At 37.6% G+C, this 24,949-nt stretch overlaps 1 protein-coding gene across 1 annotated transcript; it reads right to left on the reverse strand.

Annotated features, from left to right (window-relative positions):
- Window positions 1-295: 295 nt before the first annotated feature.
- On the reverse strand, window positions 296-4,051 carry LOC149826767 (putative pectinesterase 53). Its single transcript, XM_090020128.1, has 5 exons — window positions 3,663-4,051; window positions 2,962-3,151; window positions 2,263-2,469; window positions 1,834-2,069; window positions 296-697 (listed from the first exon to the last, which is right to left on the reverse strand). The coding sequence occupies exons 1-5, from the start codon at window positions 4,022-4,024 to the stop codon at window positions 541-543; spliced, it is 1,152 nt and encodes a 383-aa protein (XP_089876254.1). The 5' UTR covers window positions 4,025-4,051; the 3' UTR covers window positions 296-540.
- Between the last annotated feature and the right edge of the window lie 20,898 nt (window positions 4,052-24,949).

Below are 24,949 nucleotides of genomic sequence, written 5' to 3' on the forward strand. Positions count from 1 at the left end.
ATCATACCCAAAAATCCAAACCAAACCCGACCCGTTGACACCCCTGTCGTAATCAGGGAAATCAATAGAAAAATCCCATTGATCCAATTCTTCACGAGAGTTTTTTCCTTTACTCTTGGTACAATGGATGAAGCGAATGATAATGCTGACTTTGCATCTTATGCCTTGCTTTCCTTTTCTTATCTTACGTCTTTAAAAGTTTAATACCAGAATTTCTTAAGAAAGTGAGTAATTATTTGGGGATTATCCCTTGTTCGCCTTTTTGTTTTCAACTACCAAGGTGGAGCAATATCAATTATTACAATGTAGTAAATATCTCATAAATGAATAACTCGTTTTACAATCCTCTTCTTTTAGTAAAGAAGTCACAAACCATTCTTACTTTTCCCTCAATTTACATAAAAATCATTGGACCTCTTTGTTTTCACGAGCATGTGAAACCAAAACCCATCTCAAACATAAATGAAAAGAATAGAGAAGACAACCTGACAGAATAGAACAGAACACTATGGGTGGCCCATGGGAAGAAAGAAGAGGAAATTAGACACTAGGGGCCAAGAGCCATTTATCGCCATCAATGTAGTATGATCCCAAGAATGGGAGAGCCTCTTCATCTGTGAGCCTCTTAGCCCAATGCACCCTCTCTGTTATGTTTGCACCTGGCCCACTGCACTTGTACTCGCCATAGTACACACTCCTACAAAAGGAAACCCACATTCATCAATATGAGGATGAAGTAATTTTTGGAATGTTCTAAATGTGAGCTTGAAAGCAGGCAAAATTGAATGGTGACATCATAATGAGATGGAAGCTTGAATTCAAACAAATCCATGGAAATGAGTGAGGGTGATATTGTTTGGAAAGAGATTGGCAGCCCTAACAAATCAGTGGTCGTCCTTTTCGATACAACATAAAGTTAAGAACACCGAATGGGTGAGTGGTCTTGCTTTTCTAACCTGCTAGCGAGGATCAAGTGCAATATGGTTGCACAAAAATGGTGCATTAAGCAACCAATCCATCAGGTCTTGAGCCCCACACCTGATAGGCCCTGTCCTCAAGATGGAGGGTAATCAAGTGCTTAATGCACTTATCTTTTCATCCAGCTAGCTGGGTCTATAGAAACAAAATAATTAGGAGTTTACGACGTCTTTTTACAGCTTAACTAAAGGCGAAATTGTAATGTTGGTCTAAAGCATCACTCAAAATTAGAGGTGTCAACGGGTTGGGTATGAACCGAATCCGAACCATAACTGATCATATAGAGTCAGGGTTTGATTTAAAAGAAGAGGGTTCAATTAACTATCTCGGTTGGACCCATGAAATTCGATTATTAAATGGGTCAGGTATAGTTTATGAAATTTTATACCAAACCCAGGTTCAACACCACAACTTCAAATAGACTGAGGCAGGTAAAAAAACATAGACTTATTTTAAAGATATATTGAAATTTTATATTGATGACATTAATGTGATAAAAACACTTTCTTAATATCTCTATAGTATTGTCACATTTTCTTTATATATATATATATATATATATATATATATATATATATATATATATATATATATATATAAAAGCATAAAATATCACATTTCTTCATCCGATAAAATCTGCAGAGTTAGATTCGCAAAAAAACTAAAAAAATCTCAATTCATACCAGCAAACATATTTGGTTGGTAAAGATATTGCAGTTTTCCTATATATACCTAAATTTTCCTTAAATTGTCCCGAAAACAATAAAAAAGTCGTAATTTATCACGATAATTGTTGGAGAACGAGATTTATAACATTGATTATTGTGAGGATGTAGTTGGAGAAGTGAGACTTACGATTCACGAGCAGGAATGCCCCAGTCATTCCATCCTTCGGGTATGACAATTTTGTCCATGAAAGTATAAGAGAAAACCACCCTGGAATGGTCGCCCCATGCCCTCCCCAAGTACACCAAACCGCTCCCTGCCACTGCACTGTTCAAGAAGGAGAATCCACTGGTCATGGACACGTTTGTTCTCTTCTGAGCCGTGAGGGACGCCACGTTTGTGGATATTGACCTCAAATGGCAATTCTGTGTACACATTCACATGAAAAGCTAAACATTAATGAGTTTGACTACATTTTAGAAAGTTAAAAAAAAAAAAGAACAGAAAACTTACCAATGGCATGATACATTATTTTTTTGAATGAACCAACGGTGTCATTAATGATTTCCAAGAAATTAATGAACCCTAATAATGTTTAAAAAATAATTGGTGACCCACCTCATATAAAGATCTTCCATAACCAAAAATGAAGTCCACAGACCCTTGAACGAAGCAGTTGTTGAAGTAGTGAATTCCTTTGTGATCATACAGCGTGTCTTGGTGACCAAAGAAGCTGCAATTGTAGAACGCTGCCTTGTTGCCGGAGATCCTCAGAGCCACTGCTTGTCCTCCTATTGCTCCAACTTCTGGGTTTGGGGCAGTGTTCTAACAAAACCAGACCAACCAAACTTATTATTCTTTTGAACTAGCACGTATGCAATAAGAAAACCACTTAAATAATTGCGTAACTATCACTATTATCATTGCCTTGTGTTTATCCCTCAAAACAAATATTGGATGCTAACCACAATGGAGAACCCCGAAGGGTTTAGCATTGTTAGAGCAGGCCTTGGCTGTTACAGGCTGTGTTGCATTATGTACGTAGCAACAGTAAAAGTCTTTACTGCCACCAAAGGAGACTTTTACTGAAGCTAATTTAGCGCAAGTAAAGAAAAAGATTTCTTGTAATATAACCGAAACCCAGTATAGGCCGCCAGCCTTTGGAGTGAGGGTCCTAGCCCTGGCGTTTTACACAGCGAGGATGGAGACGATGTCTCCAGTCCCCCAGACGCTGTTTCCCCAAGGAAAAATATTGGAAAAAAAATCCACAATGGAGATTTAGATAGTGAAGGAAAATGAGTTGTGTACGTTATATACCTCAAACTTTATGTTGATGGCCACAAAATAATAGGAATTGATGGCTATGGTTGCACTATGGAATGTGCCGAGTGGTTTACCATCAGGGCCCAGTGTGGCTGCCGTGTCGTTCCCTGTGATTGTGGGAGGGTTCTGACTATCCCCTTTCAGCGTGATGAAGGGCAGCCTCTTCTTTATCACAACTTTCTCCCTGCAAACGCATTTCACCATTAATAAATTTGCAATATCATGTCATACAACAATCTAATGATAATGAATACTGGGGTTGGTCGTCATTTTCAAAATCGCCCCTAGATTTACATGACAAGGGCCCCTCAAGGTTGATGCCAGCGTCTCACAGAAGAGACACCTTTAATATTGACCATGGACCATTTCTCAGTCTCACAATGGATGAAAGCAAATAGCTTCTATATTGTTGCTGTATTTGGGTAGAGGCAATTAAGTGACCCGGTTCTAGGCGAGGGTTCCTGGTCGTCAATATATATATATATATATATATACATATATATATATATACATACATATATATATATATATATATATATATATATATATATATATATATATATATATATCGTAATCCTTTTGTATATATGGTGGATGATCTTAAGACAATGAACATATTATTAGATGAAGGTACAGCTGAGAAAAGAAGTGAGGGATGTTTGCTGTTATGATCAGGAGAAAAGATAGAAGATTACCTATAAACTCCAGGAGCAAGTTGTATGATAATCCTTCTAGTGTTGTTCCCTTTAATGCTTGATATTGCATCCCTCAGAGTTGTGAAATCCCCACTACCATCCTGAGCCACCTTGATCCACACCTTGTTAGCTTCAGCCCTGACAAGTTTGTGGTCCAAGCTCTTGTGGCGACCCTTGGAAAACCTGGTAGTCTCCATGGAGTTGAAGAGAGTCTTCTGCCTGTATTGTTGGCCATGCCAAGAGATCCAGTTGTGGAAGTCCTTCTCATAGGCTGATCTCAGAGAGAGAGAATCAAAGAGGAGGAAGGAAAGAGTGAAGAGGAATAGGAAGGAGAGAACATGGTGACTGTGGTTGGAAGCCATGAAGTACAAAGAAAAAAGAGTGCTCGAGGTGATGAAAAAGCTCAAGCTGGTTCACTTGTTTAAATACTGGCAGCCTTGTGTAAATGCCCCTGTTATCTCATGAAATTTCAAGGGTCGTTTTTGTCATCTTGGTTTTATGAAATTACTATATAATATTTCCAGTTATTGGCCGTGAGTTATCATCCTTCAAAGATTTGGAGGGTACGTAGTTGAAAAAAAAAACAAATATTTAATGGGTTTGTGCTTCCTTTTTCTTTGCTTTGGTTTCTTTTATAGAATTATTTAAAGTTTTTTTATCATTCTTATTTCCAGATTGTATAAAATTTATTTTTAACACAACCTAACCATGCAAAAAAAGTCGGTTTCAAGCACTGAATGTCAAATGGTCGTTGAAATTATTTTCAATTGGTATGCCTCAACATTACCATCATTCCAAAAAATCATAAAAAAGGAGAAATTTTGCAAATAATATTTGAAAGCCCAAATTATATATATATATATATATATATTGACTTTCAATATCAATAATTTTCATTTCTTTTTTATTTTTAGTTAACGACCATAGGTTTTATAAAATTCCGGTCCAATTAGTTGTACAAAGTACCATTACAAAACTAGCTAGAGATACTCTTGTTAGAAGCAAAAATCTTGCCTATAAAAAAAAGTAATAAAAAAAGGAAGCAAAAAATCTTAGGGACATTCTTGGAATTCAGCATTTAAGCCGAAAATGTCCCACTGTTTCCACATACACCTAAAGCCCGATGGTTAGATGGTTGGAAATGGGGCGCCCCATTTTTTGTTTGCGTCCGACTAGCTGTCTCCCATCTCCTTTGCACATGATCCAATCAAAATCTACTTGCTCGGCTGATTTTCAGCTTAGCTAGGCTTAGCTCAGCTTAGCTAGGCTTAGCTCAGCTTAGCTCGGCTCGCATTATTGATCTTCATTTATCACACTGAATAACATCATTTCTTCTTGTCTTGTTCGTTATCACTACGGTATCATATGTTAATTAGCTGACTAATCAATTATTTTCTTTTTAAGTAGACCTGCTTAAACCCTTTTGCATATAAAGTTCAAAATCCGAAATTTAAAGTTGGTGTGACCACGGTAAGATAAAAACTTGGTGCTAAAAGAAAGTAGAATTATATGCAAAAATTTCAAATATTTTCTATGTACATATCCCATTTTAAATCCTTATCTTTGCCCGTGGGACCGAGGACCAATAAAAGAGGAGAGAATAAAGAAGGATAAATGGGGAGGCATAAAAAAGTTTGTAAGTGAATTTATCCACTAGAACTCTTAAAGTTCTCACCTTTTGTTAATGGCTCTCATTTTTAGAATCTCGACCCTTTTAGTGTTTAGGCTTTTTCTTTTTCTTTTTGTTTTTTCCTACTTTACAAACCTATATATAAAAGTTTATTGCTTGTGTAGCAAGTATCCTCTTGTTTCTAATGTATGTTCTTTCAAAACATGTTTTTGTTGTAACCCTACATTAATTTGGTTGATATTGAACAAGAGTTAGCATATGATTGTATCCCTTGACTATATTAAAGATCTGTTCAGCTTGTCATTTAATGATGGTTTTCGTATAGTTGCACTCATTTATTATCTGAGATTCTTTGAGCATACATGTGCATAAGTTGCTTAACATGAGCACATTTGTCTTGATACATGCACATTTGCACATAGTTTTGAATGCTAAATATGGTGAGACATATGGGGGGGGGGGGGGGGGCGGTCACCATGTGTTGAGACGTTGCAAGTTCAAAACCCAATGATATGTTGTGCAACTGGTGGGTTCTGCCTAACCCAGCTTGCCTTTCAAAAAAAAAGTGTAGCTCATTGAGTGGACACATGTCAACACCTCATGGAATCACATGCTTTCTGCCTTCCACCCTCAATAGAAAAAACTACACAACTCATGTCACCCCAAACCTAAAGTGAGTGGTAAATGGGTCGGACTCGGTTCACATCCAGGCATTACTCAATCTAATCTAATTGGATCATGCCCATTAATTTCATTTAGACTCAGATGGAAAAAGAGTAATGCCAAGTTGTGAGAAAAAAAATATCAGGTGCAATGTGATTGCACATTTTTTGGGTGCCGTGGCACTTGATCACCCTCTATCTTGGAGATAGGGCCTGTGAGTTGTTGGGTCCAAGAAACGATGGAAGGTGATCAGCTGCAGTGGCAATTACTCTCAATTTGATTAGCAATCAATTGGCACCTGATCCTCTCAATTTGATTAGCAAAACAGATGAGATTAATTATGATAGGTTTGGATTTAGATTTGGATGAAAAATTGTATATTGGACTTGGGTCTGGTATGAAATTAAACAAACCATACCCAGCTCCATATTCTAATCAGGATCTTTTAGATTATTGGACCTCCTCTATTATTACCAAACCCTGACCCTATGGCTTGATACGAGCTGAGTTAAGTCCGGGTCAAACCCGATCCGTTGACACCCATACTCCGGTTTGTATCAGATACCTGACCTGACCTGACCATAAGGTGCAGCCGGCTCCAATGGAGGTTGAGTCTTGGCTTTACCATACATGAGGAGCCAAACGAATAGAAAAAAAAAAGAGAGGACAGCAGTCGTTTTTTCTTCACTCCAACCTGTCAGGTGGCTTCGTTGGGGGAAATAACAAGGGAGCTTTGCCACGCGTTTTGTCATTTGTCGGAGCTGGGGAACTTGGGGGGATCCGCCAGCTCCTGTCCTTCGTGAGTGGGCCCCATACCTCACCCACAGCTTCCCTCCATCTCTCTCTCTCTCTGCTGTATAGAACGCAGACTAGTCTCCACGGTGGGCTAGTCTACCACACTGTTGCACCCTTTCTGCCGGGGCTGCTGTTTCCCTCTCCTCCACTCTTCGTGCATATGAGACACGTGAAATCTGTCAGGCTTTCAGAAAATGAACGGTGGTGATCAACTGTTAAATAAATCAGGCCAGAGCTTGGCTGTGCCATCTGGTAGAGAGAGAGAGCACAAACGGTGGGTCTGGGACACACTGGTTACATGGTCAGCCGCAGATGAGGAAGTTGCCAGAAGAAACGGTGGGTTCGGACCCATTGGTTGCACCACCACCCTCAGAACCCCAACAACATCACCTGATCTCGAGGCCCTGAACGTGCAAAGATCTGACTAAAAAGGAAGAAGCGTTGTGGCTGTAGACAGGCTGGGGGGGACTCGGTCGGATCGCTGCTCATCCGAAATCACAATTGGTGGGGCCCATGTGAAACCTACCAGGAGAATCCTAAGTTCTCATTTTGAAGATAAAATTCAAAGGGACCTGTTGAAATACCTAAAGAAGGTCTAAGATCTATCTCAGACCCACCACTTGCACCATCTAGTAACTTCTAAGGACCAATGTCACATGTAGGGGTCGATGTAAACGCGTCAGACTCGGGTTGGATCTTGAAATATATTACTACATCCAACCTAATCGGATCCAGTGTAATCAGGTTCAGATTCAGACACTGAGTCAGATGGAGATCAGACAAAACTGAATCCAGATCCAATTAGCTTAAAATCTGATATATATTCACATGTATACGGATTCAGATTTTTCTTATTAAATTCTATTAGGATGCAAAACTTGAGAAGGAATACAAATCTGATTATTAATCGGGTCTAATTTTGGTTACCAAATCTGACTAAACGTATCCAGATTCAGTTGGATATCTGACTTGAACCCAAACTCTTTACATCCCTAGCCATAAATCTCGTTCTTGAGAGAAACTCCGAGAGGAAAAACATCACAATATTTTGAAAATTCCGGTTTTACTGGAAAAATTTTCGAAAAATATTTGTATATACAAGTGTATAAAATATATAAAAACAAAAAACGTTGAAAACAGTCCAAATAAAGTTTTGTCATGTTAATATCATGATAAATTGAATTGTTTTTAAGTGTGAAAATTTGAAAATATCGTGTTTTTTGGAGGATTATATAAAAATATCACAATAAAATCGTTGATATTTTCAAAATAGCAGCAACATTTGTGGCACTCGTGCAAACTTGGGCCATTAACAATTAACGTAGCCTCAAAAACAAAATAAAGTTGCCTCGATTATTAGATTTGTAAATTCGAGAATTGTGAAGCATGGACAAGTTCATGAACTTGTTCGTGGCTATAATGGCACCCAAACGTATACCATAAATTTATATCTTTTATCCTTCGACTGACCCTCCATTCTCTCACGTATCCTTTGTTTCATTATCTAACTGCAAAGCAATGAGATTGGAGTTCATGAACTTAGTCGCACTTCACATGTTACCAAACGTAACGAAGATTTTACTTGCCATTTACTATGTTAAAGTGCTTCCTCATCTATTCTTTGTTTACCCTTTCTTATCTCTGTCACAGCAAACACGTCATTTGGGTCTCGTGTTCGGCAGACACAACACGATTCCTAGACACGCCACGTGACGTTCAACAACATTATTTGTATTATTTAAATAGTCTTTTAAATATATGTGTGTACATTAAATTTATTAAAAGCGTTCTTCATATTAATTTTTTTAAAAGTACGTGTCGTCGTGTCCCACTTTTCATAAAAATCATGTTTTTGTATCCTTTCGTATTCATGTGACATCGCTCATTCTTTATTGCTGGCTTCACATTATTTTTGTGTTTTGCCTTTTATATTAAAAATTTTCTTTTGCCTGTATATATTTTTCTAATTTTTTTTATTTTTTTCTAGATGGGCTTTTTAAGATTTTTATAAAAAAAACATGATTTAATTTGTGGTGGATTGGTTACACGGTCAAGTAATCATATGCGGTTCAGGTGCTCCATGGCTCGAGTAGAGCCAATCGGCAGCCACCATATGCGGTTCATGGTGCCCACAAGTAAGGGTGTCAATGGGTCGGGTATTACTCAAGGCTGGGTCCAGGTTTAGACGCAGTGTTACCGTTGATCATGCGTCCAAAGTATCTTCAAACATTTTATGTGTTTGAAGATACAGGTTATATATATATATATATATATATATATATATATATAGAGAGAGAGAGAGAGAGAGAGAGAGAGAGAGAGAGGTGCTTGATCCATACATACATACTTGACAGAAACTTGATTCTGCAGATTGTCCATCTTGCGAGCAATGGACACTCAACGTTTTTTGGGATTTAGAGATACTTTTGAAAGACCGCTAAAGGTCCTAGCGGCTGCTGTGACCTTCAGTGGCACTTCAAAAGCGCCACTAAAAGCCCTTTTTTAAAAATCTGGGGCACCTTTAGTGGCATTTTTGAAGCATCGCTAATGTCTCAGAAAAACTGAAACCTTAACTGCACTTCAAAAGAGCAGCTAAATGCCCTTTTTAATGCTAAATTACATTTTTTTGTAAATTTTTGCCATTTTTTTGCATGCTGACCATCTTGCGCGTGCAATAGACAGTCAACGAAATTAAGTACTAGTTAATTAAAACGCAATGATCAAGCAGCTACCACTTTTCCTATATATATATATATATGCTCAAACGTTAGGTGCTCAATGGTTTTTCGGCATTTTTTCATTTTATTTATAAATTCTGACCATACAAATGTGATATATGTACTTGATTTTATACACTACAAAAAAACAGTTGATTAACTACGGAATTTAGCGACGACATTATTCCGTCGCTACTTAGCGACGGATTAACGAGAAAAATGCATCCGTCGCCATAATTGGAGAATTTTACGAAAATAGCTACAGATTATTTTCCCTCGCAAAAATCGTCGCTAAGTAGCGACGGATTTTGTGAGAGAATATTTTATCGTAATAAATACGGCATTTAGCGTCGGAATTGCGACAGATTATATTTCCTCGCTATTTAGCGACGGCCTAGGTGACGGAATATATTCTGTCGCTAAGTCGTCGCTAAATGTCGCATAACCACTAATCCCAACCCTCCTTTTCCTTTCTTCTTTCGCTGCTCCCGCTCCCGCCCGCTGCCCTCTCCCTTCTGCCGCCCTCTTCCTTCGGCCGCCCCATCCATCCCGTCGACCTCTCTGCCGGCCCCCACCGTTCGCCGGAAGTCGATCTCCGTCAACCTTCCACCGCCGCCGCCCGGAGGAAGCGCAGGTATTTCCGAGCCCCACCGTTAAATGGATTTGGGGCCGACCCCCTGCGTTTTCCGGCAAGGGGCCGACTCCGCCAGGCGCTCGACCCCGGCAGAGGGTCGACCCCCTGCCGTGTCCGGCCGGGGGTCAACCCCTTATCAGGTCCGTCAGGGGGTCGACCACGGCAGGCGCTCGACCCCGTCAGGGGGTCGACCCCCTACGGTTCTGGCAGGGGGTCGACCCCTTGCCGTGTCCGGTAGGGGGTCGACCCGGGCAGAGGGTCGACCCCCTGCGGTTTCGGCAGGGGGTCGACCCCCTGCAGTTCTGGCAGGGGGTCGACCCCTTGCCGTGTCCAGTAGGGGGTCGACCCCTTGTCGTGTCCGGCCGAAGGTCAACCGCTTGTCGTGTCCGGCCGGGGGTCAACCCCCTCCCGTCAGGGGGTCGACCCCGGCAAGGGGTCGACCCCCCGCGGTTTCGGCAGGGGGTCGACCCCCCGCGGTTTCGGCAGGGGGTCGACCCCCTGCGGTTCCGGTAGGGGGTCGACCCCTTGCCGTGTCTAGTAGGGGGTCGACCCCGGCAGAGGGTTGACCCCCTGTCGTTTCCGGCAGCGGGTCGACCCTCTGCCATGTCCGACAGGGGGTCGACCACCTGTCATGTATGGCAGGGGGTCGACCCCGCCAGAGGGTTGACCCCTTGTCGTGTCCTGTAGGGGGTCGACCCGCTGCCGGAAACGGTTTTCGGCAGCGGGTCGACCCCCTGCTATTTCGGCAGGGGGTTAACCCCCTATGTTCCAGCAGAGGGTCGACCCCCTGTGTTCCTACAGGGGATCGACCCCCTGTGGTTTCGGTAGGTCATTAGGTACTAGGCTTCTCAAGCCCTATGCAAGATGTTTTTATTTGCTTCGGTTTTTTTTCGTGGTGACTTAATTTTAAAACAACATTTTTTTTTTGCAGATTTTTCAACGGAACCAGCTCGTGCTCAATCACTTGTGGTAAGTAAGGAACAAAAACAATGCAAATCGGGTAAATACCCGTGGTGAGTAAGTGATGCAAGCGTATCACATGTTATTTAATTTATTAGATGTAACACTTTATTGTTCACACACTCACTTAGTTGTTAATATTTAGGGTTGCTTTGTTGGAGTTCGGAGATCATGCTGAGCATGATTTTAATGTATGAATATTGAAGTGTTCTTATTTTTAGAGTACGGAGTCCCTGCTAGGCATGGTAGTAGTTAGTGAGATATTGAAGTGTGTTTGCTGCAGGTACATGTTTGCCATTTGTTTGATATGAATGATTACAATGTATTGCAATGTTAAATGTAATTGTATTCATGCTTGCATGTAGTTACTTTCAATTTGATTATGACTTTCATATGAAATTGTATAATAAAAGCATGCTTCAAATGATCGTATCGTGTCATTGATAGTTTGCACATGAAAATATTAAGTTATCAATGCATGCATCAAAATTCTTGTTATTGTATGACATCATATATTGCATGATAAATTTGATATGTTCTTCATCGTAGCATTCTGATTGTTTTCTTTTAATTCGTTAGGCTATTATTCGTAACATCATAAGAAAATGACTGCAAACCGTGATTGGATGTATCGTAGGATAGTAGACAATGAGTTATCGCATGAATATATGGATGGTGTTGACAGTTTTATTGAATTTGCAACGGCAAGTGTCAGTACAGTGGATCCCACAGGTCAGATTAGGGGTCCCTGCAAGATTTGTAAGAATAATCGATTTGTAGAACCTCACAGCGTTAGACATCACCTATACAAGAAGGGTTTTGTGAGTGATTATCAGAACTGGATGTTTCATGAAGAAGAATTTAGAAACGATTTTGATGCACGGGTGAATGTGGTGCACGATAATCCATATACAGATTTGATATTTGATGCCGCAGGAACAAAACTGGGTTCTGCTATGAGTTCTAGTAATGTAAGAACTGCCGTAGATGAAGAATCACTAAACGATACAGATAGTAGATTTTATGATTTACTTAGAGATGCTGATGAGCCACTTTGGAACGGTTGCAAGAGTCACACTATCTTGTCTACAGTTCTTCAACTAATGAATTTGAAGTCCGAGTATAATTTGAGTCATTCATGTTTTGACCGTTTGTGCATGATTGTGAAGAGTATGTTGCCCAAAGATGAGAAATTGCCACAAAATTTCTATCGTGCGAAAGTTATGGTCAACGCTCTAGGTATGGGTTACAAAAAGATTGATGCTTGTCCAAATCACTGCATGTTGTATTTCAAGGAGCAGGAAAACAACATATCATGTCCGTCATGTGGGCATCCTCGGTTCAAGCCAAAGACAAGAGGCAATGGTAGCACGAGATCAAAGGAAGTTTCATACAAGTCGCTCCACTACTTTCCTATCACTCCTAGATTGCAGCGATTGTATATGTTTTCAAGGACAGCTAAACACATGAGATGACATGCAAATAAAGTTCGACACGATGAAAACAAGATCACGCATCCTGTTGACGCTGAAGCTTGGAAGCACTTTGATCGTACTCATCAGAACTTTGCAATGGAAGTGCGAAATATTAGACTCGGTCTATGTACAAATGGATTTAATCCATTTGGGGGTAGATCAACCCCATACTCATGCTGGCCAGTATTTGTAACTCCATACAACCTTCCACCAAGCTTGTGTATGAAACATCCAAATCTTTACTTGTCTTTGTTGATCCCTGGTCCGACCTCACCTGGCCAAAATCTTGATGTATATTTAAGGCCATTGATTGATGAACTAAAAGTATTGTGGGATGACGGTGTTACCACATATGATGCCCACAAAAAACAAAATTTCAACATGAAGGCCGCTGTTCTATGGACAATCAGTGACTTCCCTGCATATGGTATGCTATCTGGTTGGAGCACACATGGGAGGTTGGTTTGTCCGTACTGCATGGAGGATTCTAAAGCTTTTAGATTGAAGCATGGAAGAAAGCCTTGCTGGTTTGAGTGCCATCGTCGATTTCTACCCAGCGATCATCCGTTTCGACGACAAAAGAATGCGTTTAAAGCAGGCACAACTGAAACAGAAGGTTCATCCTCAAGATTGTCTGGCATAGAGATTCTAAGAAGATTGCGATACTTTCCAGATGTATTAACAGATGCCTGCAGTCCTACACCCTTTCGTGGATTTGGGAAGGATTACAATTGGACGAAGAAATCTATTTTTTGGGAACTACCGTATTGGCTGACCTTATTGATACGACATAATTTGGATGTGATGCATGTGGAGAAAAATGTGTTTGATAATGTGTTCAATATAGTAATGAATGTTAAAGGAAAAACAAAGGATAATCCGAAGGCCCGTATGGATGTAAAATTAATATGTAAAAGACCAGAATTGGAACTAAAAGAGTATAATGGCAAAGTATTGAAACCAAAGGCAAAGTACGTACTCAGACCTGATCAAATAAAACATGTATATCAATGGTTGAGACAATTGAGATTTCCAGATGGATATGTCTCTAACATTGCTCGGGCTGTGAAGATTGACTATGAACAATTATATGGGTTGAAGAGCCATGATTGTCATATCTTTATGCAACGATTGATACCCCTAGCATTCCATGATATGTTAGACAAACCTATATGGGGGGTATTGTCTGAGTTGAGCGGATTTTTCAGAACATTGTGTGCATCGGAGGTCGTAGTATCAGATGTAAAGAATCTCGAGGACTCTGTCATCACCACTGTTTGTCTGCTAGAAAAGATATTTCCGCCAACATTTTTCGATGTTATGGAACATTTGATCATACATCTGCCATATGAACTAAGGGTTGGTGGCCCTGTGCAATATCGATGGATGTACTCATTTGAAATGTATATGTTTTTTTATATTTGTCTCTTTAATGACAGATATTTAAAATTTGAAATGTATATTCTTGTCAGATGCATGTTCGACCTAAAAAAAAAGGTTCGTAATAAAGCAAGAATAGAAGACTCTATTTGTGAGGCGTACACTTTAGAAGAGATTTCAAATTTCTCATCTATGTACTTCGAACCTCATATTCCAACACATTACACATGCCCGCCCCGTAACGATGATGGAGAACAAGTAATTGTAGCTGACAAGCTGTCGATATTTCAACCACTTGGGCATGCATTTGGTAGTTGCCGATCAAGGCTATTGACAGATCGAGAGCAAGACGCAGCACACATCTATATTCTTTTTAATTGCTCATCGATCGACCCATACATCGAGTAAGTATATGTATATGCAACTCAATTATAAATCCTTTTATGTTCTATATGTGGATACATGGCTCGGTAATATAAGTATTTTTGGTTTGCAGACAATTTGATCTGGAGTTGCAAAACGAAGTTTCATATCTCATTGATGCAGAAGTACAAAAAGAACGTGAAACTAAGTTTGTGGAGTGGTTGAAACAATTGGTAAAGAAGCTAACATAAATTTTGTACTTATAAACAACACTAAGTTACTAAATTGATCGTGATCACAATCATTGTTTATGTCTGTGCGTAGGTTCGCCATGGTGATGTTAAAGATCAAAGAATATGTGATTTAGAAAATGGTCCGACCAAAGTTGTGCAATGCTACAATGGGTATATCGTAAATGGTTATCGATTCCATACAAAAGATTACGGTATAAACAAATCAACGATAAATAGTGGCGTGTGTGTCAAGGGTAGCAACTACGGTGAAAATGAACATGATTACTACGGTGTTATAGAGGAAATAATGGAGTTGACTTACTTAGGCATGAATAACAGGGTAACTTTATTCAAGTGTCATTGGTTTGATCCAACTGCAACAAGACTCGACAAAGCTTCAGGCATTGTGGAGGTGAATCATAAATCCAGGTTTGGAACATATGAACCATTCATATTAGCCTCGCAAGCTCAACAAGTTTATTATACTTCATATCCGAGTATAAAAAAGTCATATAAAATGAATGGTGGGCAGTTTGCAAGGTGAAGTCCAAACTATACCCCAAGTATGATCAGTTACAGGAATATGAGTTAGCTGAAGACAGCGATTACTATCAATCAAATGATGTCTATGACTTCACTTATGGTCACGATGTTGCGCATGATATGCATGTCATATCTCCATTGGCCGATGAAACATTCATAGAGGAATGTGATCCAAATGATGTACCAAGTGGATGGGCAAACAATGAAGAAGAAGAAGAAGAAGAAGAAGAAAGTCAAACTAGTGACAAGGAAGAATTCTCAAGCTAGTGAGCAAAATCTTGTACTACAAACCTCTATTTAAATGCATTGCAGTACTTGATGTGAGTTGTATTGCAATACTTGGTGTGAATGATTAAAAATTTTATTTGAATGTATTGTAATACTTGATACGAATGATTCGAATGCATTGCAATACTTGATGTGAATGATTTGAATTATTTGAATGTATTGTAATACTTGATGCGAATGCATGAGTTGTATTGCAACACTTGATGTGAATGATTAAAAAATTTAGTTGAATGTATTGTGATACTTGATACGAATTATTTGAATGCATTGTAATACTTGATGTAAAAGATTTGAATTATTTGAATGTATTGTAATACTTGATACGAATGATTCGAATGCATTGCAATACTTGATGTGAATGATTTAAATGATTTGAATGTATTATAATTTATGCAACGAATGATTTGAATTATTGCAATACTTGATGTGAATGATTTGAATTATTTGAATGCATTGTAATACTTGATGTGAATGATTTGAATGCATTGCAATTCTTGATGTGAATGACTTGAATGCATTGCAGTACCTGATATGAATGATTTGAATTATTGTAATACTTGATGCGAATGACTTGAATGTATTGTAATACTTGATGTGAATTATTTGAATGTATTGTATGACATATGTTATTTGTTAGAATATGGTTCGTGGAGGTTATAGTGGTCGCTCATCCAGTAGTAGCCAGGCCCAACCTTCATCTTCACAGGCTCCTGTGATAGGTATATTGATTAACTAATTGGATGCTTGATTAGTTCAAATGCGCATTCTGAGAACTTCTAACGTATTTTTTTACAGATGATGTTTCGCCTATGGACGACCCACCTACACCAGTTGATCACATAAGTCAGGAGACAACACAGAAATTAGGGTCTTCTCAGTCTGGCACAAGAAGACTCATTCGAATAGTGTATATCGATAATCGACCGTAAGTATTTTGTTTTCAATTATTGCATATCTTATAAATATTTTATATTGATATTTACTGTGTAACAATTCATGTGCAGCACGAGGTTTAAGCCACAAGAAGTAGTACGGGAGATTAGGATTTCACTTCTTCAACATCTACCAGGACCGGTTGCTCAATGGAAAGAGTACCCAAAGGAGGTGCTAGACAGATTGTGGTCCTCATTCACGGTATACAGTTGTTCATCATAATTAATGTGTTTCATATTTAATTTATTTAAGTAATGTCTTCTAACTTTCTGAAAATATTTGTAGACTTCGAATCGCTTCGCAACTACGGTAGAAGAAAATGATGCAATGAAGGTGTGGCAGAAGGTGGCTGCCAATTGATTTGCAGACATGCTGCACACTATGAAGACTGCAGCAAAAAAGCATATGGCGTAGTAGATGATCCACTATTGTGGAAGGGTCATGGCCCTATTACTATCAGGAGACATTACTGGGATGAAATGTGCGATAAGTGGGCGGGAGATGCATTTAGAACTCGCTCTGCGAAGGCTGCACAAAATCGAGCGAAGATGCCCGAAGCCCATCTACACATAGATGGATCTAAAACATTTGGGAGCCACCTGAAGAAAATGGTAACTCATCAATATATAATATTAATTTTATAAGTATTGTTGCAAACTTGTGTACTAAATCTTTTGTCATTTAACTTCGCAGGAAGCAGAAAAAAGAGGCAGTATACCAAATAAGGATGTGTTTGTTGAAACACATAAACGGAAGACCACGGGAGTCTTCGTATCAGAGAAGGCGAGAACAACGACGGTATGTATTTATTCTATTAATAATCATTGCAATATGCAAGTTATCATAATGTTATCATTAATTATTAATGCATACTTTAAACATTATAGGAGGCATATGAGCAACAGATGGTAGAGCGATATGGCGATGACGCTACTCAGCATCCATCAATTGATCCTGCAGCATGAGTGACTGTAGCAGATGAACCCAAAAAAGGTCGCGTGTTCGGGTTTGGGAGTAATCTGAACACTTCACCAGTTATTGCTTCTTCCAGTTACGGCTCAAAGGCTACTTTCGCCGACATAAGCTCCAACCAGCAGCCTATTCTTTCCAGTGATGATGTACGTCAGATCATTAAGGACACATTGAATGACTACTTCCATGACACCGTCGCCCCCTTTCTCCGAGATGAGATCAACAATCTTGTGTTGAACAGGGGATCTTCGATTGCAGGTCCCTCTCAGGTATAATCACATATTCAGTTTTTTGACTGCCTTAACACACATATTAGCATGATAGAATAACATATATAACTTTTTGCCTGCCTTAGAGCACATATGAGCATGATAGAAACACATATAGAGTTTTTTTATTTACTTAGAGCACATATGACCATGCTATAATAACATATAGAGTTTTTTTATTGCCTTAGAGCACATATGAGCATGCTATAAGCACATATAAATTTTTTTGCCTGCCTTAGATCACATATGGGCATGCTATAATCATATTCAGTTTTTTGACTGCCTAAGAACACATATGAGCATAATAGAATCACATATAAAGTTTTTTTGACTGCCTTAGAACACATATGAGCATGCTATAATCACATATTCAGTTTTTTGACTGCCTAAGAACACATATGAGCATGTTATAATCACATATTCAGTTTTTTGACTGCCTTAGCACACATATGAGCAAGATAGAATCACATATATAACTTTTTGCATGCCTTAGAGCACATATGAGCATGATAGAATCACATATAGAGTTTTTTTATTGCCTTAGAGCATATATGAGCAAGCTATAAGAACATATAAATTTTTTTGCCTGCCTTACAGCACATATGAGCATGCTATAATCACATATTCAGTTTTTTGACTGCCCAAGAACACATATGAGCATGACAGAATCACATATAAAGTTTTTTTGACTGCCTTAGAACACATATGAGCATGCTATAATCACATATTAAGTTTTTTGACTGCCTAAGAACAGATATGAGCATGTTATAATCACATATTCGGTTTTTTGACAGCCTTAGCACACATATGAGCATGATAGAATCACATATATAACTTTTTGCCTACCTTAGAGCACATATGAGCATGACAGAATCATATATAGAGTTTTTTTATTTACTTAGAGCACATATGAGCATTCTATAATAACATATAGAGTTTTTTTATTGCCTTAGAGCACATATGAGCATGCTATAAACACATATAAATTTTTTTGCCTGCCTTAGAGAACATATGAGCATGCTATAATCACATATTCAGTTTTTTAACTGCCTAAGAACATATATGAGCATGATAGAATCACACATAAAGTTTTTTTGACTGCCTTATAACACATATGAGCATCCTATAATCACATATTCAGTTTTTTGACTGCCTAAGAACACATATGAGCATGTTATAATAACATATTCAGTTTTTTGACTGCCTTAGCACACATATGAACATGATAGAATCACATATATAACTTTTTGCCTGCCTTAGAGCACATATGAGCATGATAGAATCACATATAGAGTTTTTTTATTGCCTTAGAGCACATATGAGCATGCTATAATAACATATAGAGTTTTTTATTGCCTTAGAGCACATATGAGCATGCTATAAGCACATATAAAATTTTTTGCCTGCCTTAGAGCACATATGAGCATGCTATAATCACATATTCAGTTTTTTGACTGCCTAAGAACACATATGAGCATGATAGAATCACATATAACGTTTTTTTGACTGCCTTATAACACATATGAGCTTGCTATAATCACATATTCAGTTTTTTGATTGCCTAAGAACACATATGAGCATGTTACAATCACATATTCAGTTTTTCGACTGCCTTAGCACATATATGAGCATGATAGAATCATATATATAACTTTTTGCCTGGCTTAGAGCATATATGAGAATGATAGAATCACATATAGAGTTTTTTTATTGCCTTAGAGCACATATGCGCATGCTATAATAACATATAGAGTTTTTTTATTGCCTTAGAGCACATATGAGCATGCTATAAGCACATATAAATTTTTTTGCCTGCCTTAGAGCACATATGAGCATGCTATAATCACATATTCAGTTTTTTGACTGCCTAAAAACACATATGAGCATGATAGAATCACATATAAAGTTTTTTTGACTGCCTTAGAACACATATGAGCATGCTATAATCACATATTCAGTTTTTTGACTGCCTAAGAACATATATGAGCATGTTATAATTACATATTCAGTTTTTTGACGACCTTAGCACACATATGAGCATGATAGAATCACATATATAACTTTTTGCCTGCCTTAGAGCACATATGGACATGATAGAATCACATATAGAGTTTTTTTATTGCCTTAGAGCACATATGAGCATGCTATAATAAAATATAGAGTTTTTTTATTGCCTTAGAGCACATATGAGCATGCTATAAACACATATAAATTTTTTTGCCTGCCTTAGAGCACATATGAGCATGCTATAATCACATATTCAGTTTTTTGACTGTCTAAGAACACATATGAGCATGATAGAATCACATATAAAGTTTTTTTTACTGCCTTTAACACATATGAGCATGCTATAATCACATATTCAGTTTTTTGACTGCCTAAGAACACATATGAGCATGTTATAATCACATATTCAGGTTTTTGACTGCCTTATCACACATATGAGCATGATAGAATCACATATATAACTTTTTGCCTGCCTTAGAGCACATATGAGCATGATAGAATCGCATATAGAGTTTTTTTCTTGCCTTAGAGCATATATGAGCATGCTATAATAACATATAGAGTTTTTTTGTTGCCTTAGAGCACATATGAGCATGCTATAAGCACATATAATTTTTTTGCCTGTCTTAGAGCACATATGAGCATGCTATAATCACATATTCAGTTTTTTGACTGCCTAAGAACATATATGAGCATGTTATAATTACATATTCAGTTTTTTGACGACCTTAGCACACATATGAGCATGATAGAATCACATATATAACTTTTTGCCTGCCTTAGAGCACATATGAACATGATAGAATCACATATAGAGTTTTTTTATTGCCTTAGAGCACATATGAGCATGCTATAATAAAATATAGAGTTTTTTTATTGCCTTAGAGCACATATGAGCATGCTATAAACACATATAAATTTTTTTGCCTGCCTTAGAGCACATATGAGCATGCTATAATCACATATTCAGTTTTTTGACTGTCTAAGAACACATATGAGCATGATAGAATCACATATAAAGTTTTTTTTACTGCCTTTAACACATATGAGCATGCTATAATCACATATTCAGTTTTTTGACTGCCTAAGAACACATATGAGCATGTTATAATCACATATTCAGGTTTTTGACTGCCTTATCACACATATGAGCATGATAGAATCACATATATAACTTTTTGCCTGCCTTAGAGCACATATGAGCATGATAGAATCGCATATAGAGTTTTTTTCTTGCCTTAGAGCATATATGAGCATGCTATAATAACATATAGAGTTTTTTTGTTGCCTTAGAGCACATATGAGCATGCTATAAGCACATATAATTTTTTTGCCTGTCTTAGAGCACATATGAGCATGCTATAATCACATATTCAGTTTTTTGACTGCCTAAGAACACATATGAGCATGATAGAATCACATATAAAGTTTTTTTGACTGCCTTAGAACACATATGAGCATGCTATAATCACATATTCAGTTTTTTGACTGCCTAAGAACACATATGAGCATGTTATAATCACATATTCAGTTTTTTGACTGCCTTAGCACACATATGAGCATGATAAAATCACATATATAACTTTTTGCCTGCCTCAGAGCACATATGAGCATGATAGAATCACATATAGAGTTTTTTTATTGCCTTAGAGCACATATGAGCATGTTATAATAACATATAGAGTTTTTTTATTGCCTTAGAGCACATTTGAGCATGCTATAAGCACATATAAATTTTTTTGCCTGCCTTAGAGCACATATGAGCATGCTTTAATCACATATTCAGTTTTTTGACTGCCTAAGAACACATATGAGCATGATAGAATCACATATAAAGTTTTTTTGACTGCCTTAGAACACATATGAGCATGCTATAATCACATATTCAGTTTTTTGACTGCCTAAGAACACATATGAGCATGCTATAATCACATATTCAGTTTTTTGACTGCCTAAGAACACATATGAGCATGATAGAATCACATATAAAGTTTTTTTGACTGCCTTAGAACACATATGAGCATGCTATAATCACATATTCAGTTTTTTGACTGCCTAAGAACACATATGAGCATGTTATAATCACATATTCAGTTTTTTGACTGCCTTAGCACACATATGAGCATGATAAAATCACATATATAACTTTTTGCCTCCCTTAGAGCACATATGAGCATGATAGAATCACATATAGAGTTTTTTTATTGCCTTAGAGCACATATGAGCATGCTATAGTAACATATAGAGTTTTTTTATTGCCTTAGAGCACATTTGAGCATGCTATAAGCACATATAAATTTTTTTGCCTGCCTTAGAGCACATATGAGCATGCTTTAATCACATATTCAGTTTTTTGACTACCTAAGAACACATATGAGCATGATAGAATCACATATAAAGTTTTTTTGACTGCCTTAGAACACATATGAGCATGCTATAATCACATATTATATTTTTTGACTGCCTAAGAACACATATGAGCATGTTATAATCACATATTCAGTTTTTTGACTGCCTTAGCACACATATGAGCATGATAGAATCACATATAGAGTTTTTTTACTGCCTTAGAACATATATCATTTATGATAGAATCACATATAAATTTTTTTTCTTTGCCTGCCTTAGAGCACATATCAGCATGCTATAATCACATATTCAATTTTTTGACTGCCTTAGCACACATACGAGCTTGATCGAATCACATATATAACTTTTTGTCTGCCTTAAAGCATATCTGAGCTTGGTAGAACCATATATAGAGTTTTTCTAGCTGCTTTAGAACACATATGAACATGCTATAATCACATATTCAATTTTTTGACTGCCTTAGCACACATATGAGCATGATAGAATCACATATATAACTTTTTGCCTGCCTTAGAGCACATATGAGCATGATAGAATCACATATAGAGTTTTTTTATTGCCTTAGAACACACATGAGCACATGATAGAATCACATATAGTGTGTAATTTATTTCATTATATTTTGTTTATCAATACTGACTGTTCTTTTCTTGTGTAGGCTGCTTGTGATAATCAGCGTAGCGGAGCTGAAGGGACAGATAAAGGCAATGAACAAGAAGACGCACAAAATCTTGGCGATGATTAGAGAACTGTGTTGAAGAAGTTCTATTTTTTTTATGTTTCCTAATTGTAATTGTTGAATTGTAAATAATTAAACTTGTTAATTTTAAGGTGGAACGATTAATTGTTGTAGATTCTTTTTATATGGATTTTTTGTGTGGTTTATTTTTTATTTACAAAAAATATAAATTGTACCGTTCTCGGTATTTAATTCTCAAATAATTTTTTTTAATTTTAATTGTGTTTGCGACGGAACCATCCGTCGCTATTCATATAAATCTAGCGACGGACGTAAATCCGTCGCCAAGCCGTGGTCGCCGTTTAGTACCGGCGGATTGGCGACGGAATACAACGCTCGTTAGTCCGTCGAACTTAGCGACAGACCTGGCGACGGATTTGTTCCGTCGCCAGTTAGCGTCGAAAAATTCGCGACGTAAGCATACCGTCGCCTCGTCGTCGCTAACAGGCATAGCGACGGATTAGCGACGGAATGTGGTCGTCGCTAATCTACTGCTTTGTTATAGTGATAGGGATGTTGAAGCGTTTTATTCTATAAGGTTCGAAAAATCAACGGTCCATAATCTTTATAAATTTTTAAGGCTACAAACACAATTTTTTTCATCGAAAACACATGACCCAAGTGTGGATTATTAGTAAATTGATTATGACCACTTAAAAAGCACTAGAAATGCCGAAAAACCCATTGGGCATATTCATTGAGCACCTAACATTTGAGCAACTACCAAAATATATATATATATATATATATATATATATATATATATATATATATATATATATATATATATATATATATATATATATATATATATATATATATATATATATATATATATATAGTTGCTCACACGTTAGGTGCTAAATGAGCATGCTAAATGGGGTTTTCAGTCTTTTTTTCATTTTATTTATAAATTCTGACTTGATTTTATAGGAATCAGCTCTTGAAGCATTCGATTCCTAGTGAGTTTTTATAAGGCTCAAAAAATCATTGGTAAAAAATGTTTGTAAATTTTGTAGGAACCAACTATCATTTTTTTCATCAAAAATAGATGATCCCAGTGTGAATTCCTCGTAAATTGACCATGACGAACACATTTATGGGGTCGAAAGTGCAAAAAAATACTAAAAGGGCCAAAAACCCATTTAGCATTGTATCATTTAGCACCTAACGTGCGTACACGCACGTTAGGTGCTAAATGATACAATGCTAAATGGGTTTTTTTGCCCCTCTAGTGTTTTTTTGGCACTTAGGACCAAATAAATGTATTGGGCATGGTCAATTTATGAGAAATCCATACCTGGATTATCTTTTTTGATGAAAAAATGATATTTGTAACCTTGAAAATTTACAAAGATTTTCAACTGTTGACTTTTCAAACCTTATAAAATTCCAACCATGTGTTAGAATAGAACATTTCAATGGCTGATCCCTATAAAATCAAGTACATAGATCACATCTGTACGGTCAGAATTTATAATAAAATGCAAAAAAAAACTGAAAAACCTATTTAGCACGCTCACTTAGCACCTAACGGGAGCAGCTAACAATCTCTCTCTCTCTCTCTCTCTCTCTCTCTATATATATATATATAGAGAGAGAGAGAGAGAGAGAAAGAGAGAGAGTTGGGTTTGGTATATGAAACTTCATATGGGCCTAAGTCCAAGTCATGTCCCAATTAAGATCTGCAATTTTCTAATGTAAAAGTTATAATAGACCGGTATGGTTTATCTAATCCTTGTGGGAATTAGGTATGGTTTTGCCTTTTGTAAGTTGGATCAGACCCAATCCTGGATCCAGTTCGGACCCACTTAAGTTCAGTAAAGTTCCGACACATTGACACCCTACCCACAAGTCATATTTCCGTTAACCATGGTGGCCAAGGTTGATAGATAGCTATGGAACATGCCAAATTGCCAATGGAGATTTAGGTTTTGGGGCCACATCATGTCACACTAGGGGTTGATGGTTGGTCATGTTACCCTTGATACTTAAGGCTACTCACCTGATCCTGATCCAGACACATTTGAACTGACCCGAAAAATCCAATTTGTTTTACATAATTACGTTATTTTTTATTTTTTGAAGCCATGTTGTTTGCGACTAGTATTGGGTGATGTGATGGGCCTTTTGTAGAGATAGTGGATAGGGTAAAACGGTGGGTTACAACATTAATATAAAATGACAATTCAAAACATGACAAGTGTCCTGGTTGCTGCTCGCTGTAGGCCTTGCAATGCAGAACACGTGTCACCACCTCGCCTTGCCCCTTGGACTGAGGATGGAGTACATGAGGCAGGGACGGAGGTTAAAATC

This window comes from Nuphar pumila, chromosome 10 (genome assembly GCF_984573655.1).
Source record: "Nuphar pumila chromosome 10, dmNupPumi1.hap1.1, whole genome shotgun sequence".
In the NCBI taxonomy this organism is placed as follows: domain Eukaryota; kingdom Viridiplantae; phylum Streptophyta; class Magnoliopsida; order Nymphaeales; family Nymphaeaceae; genus Nuphar; species Nuphar pumila.

What these genes read in the sequence shown, in the direction of transcription:
- LOC149826767 (XM_090020128.1), bottom strand. Translation starts at nt 4,024, where the DNA reads ATGGCTTCCAACCACAGTCACCATGTTCTCTCCTTCCTATTCCTCTTC. An exon ending in CTTGCTCCTGGAGTTTATAG is followed by an intron (nt 3,152 to 3,662) that starts GTAATCTTCTAT and finishes ATGCGTTTGCAG; the next exon opens with GGAGAAAGTTGTGATAAAGA. An exon ending in ATGGAAGATCTTTATATGAG is followed by an intron (nt 2,070 to 2,262) that starts GTGGGTCACCAA and finishes ATGTGTACACAG; the next exon opens with AATTGCCATTTGAGGTCAAT.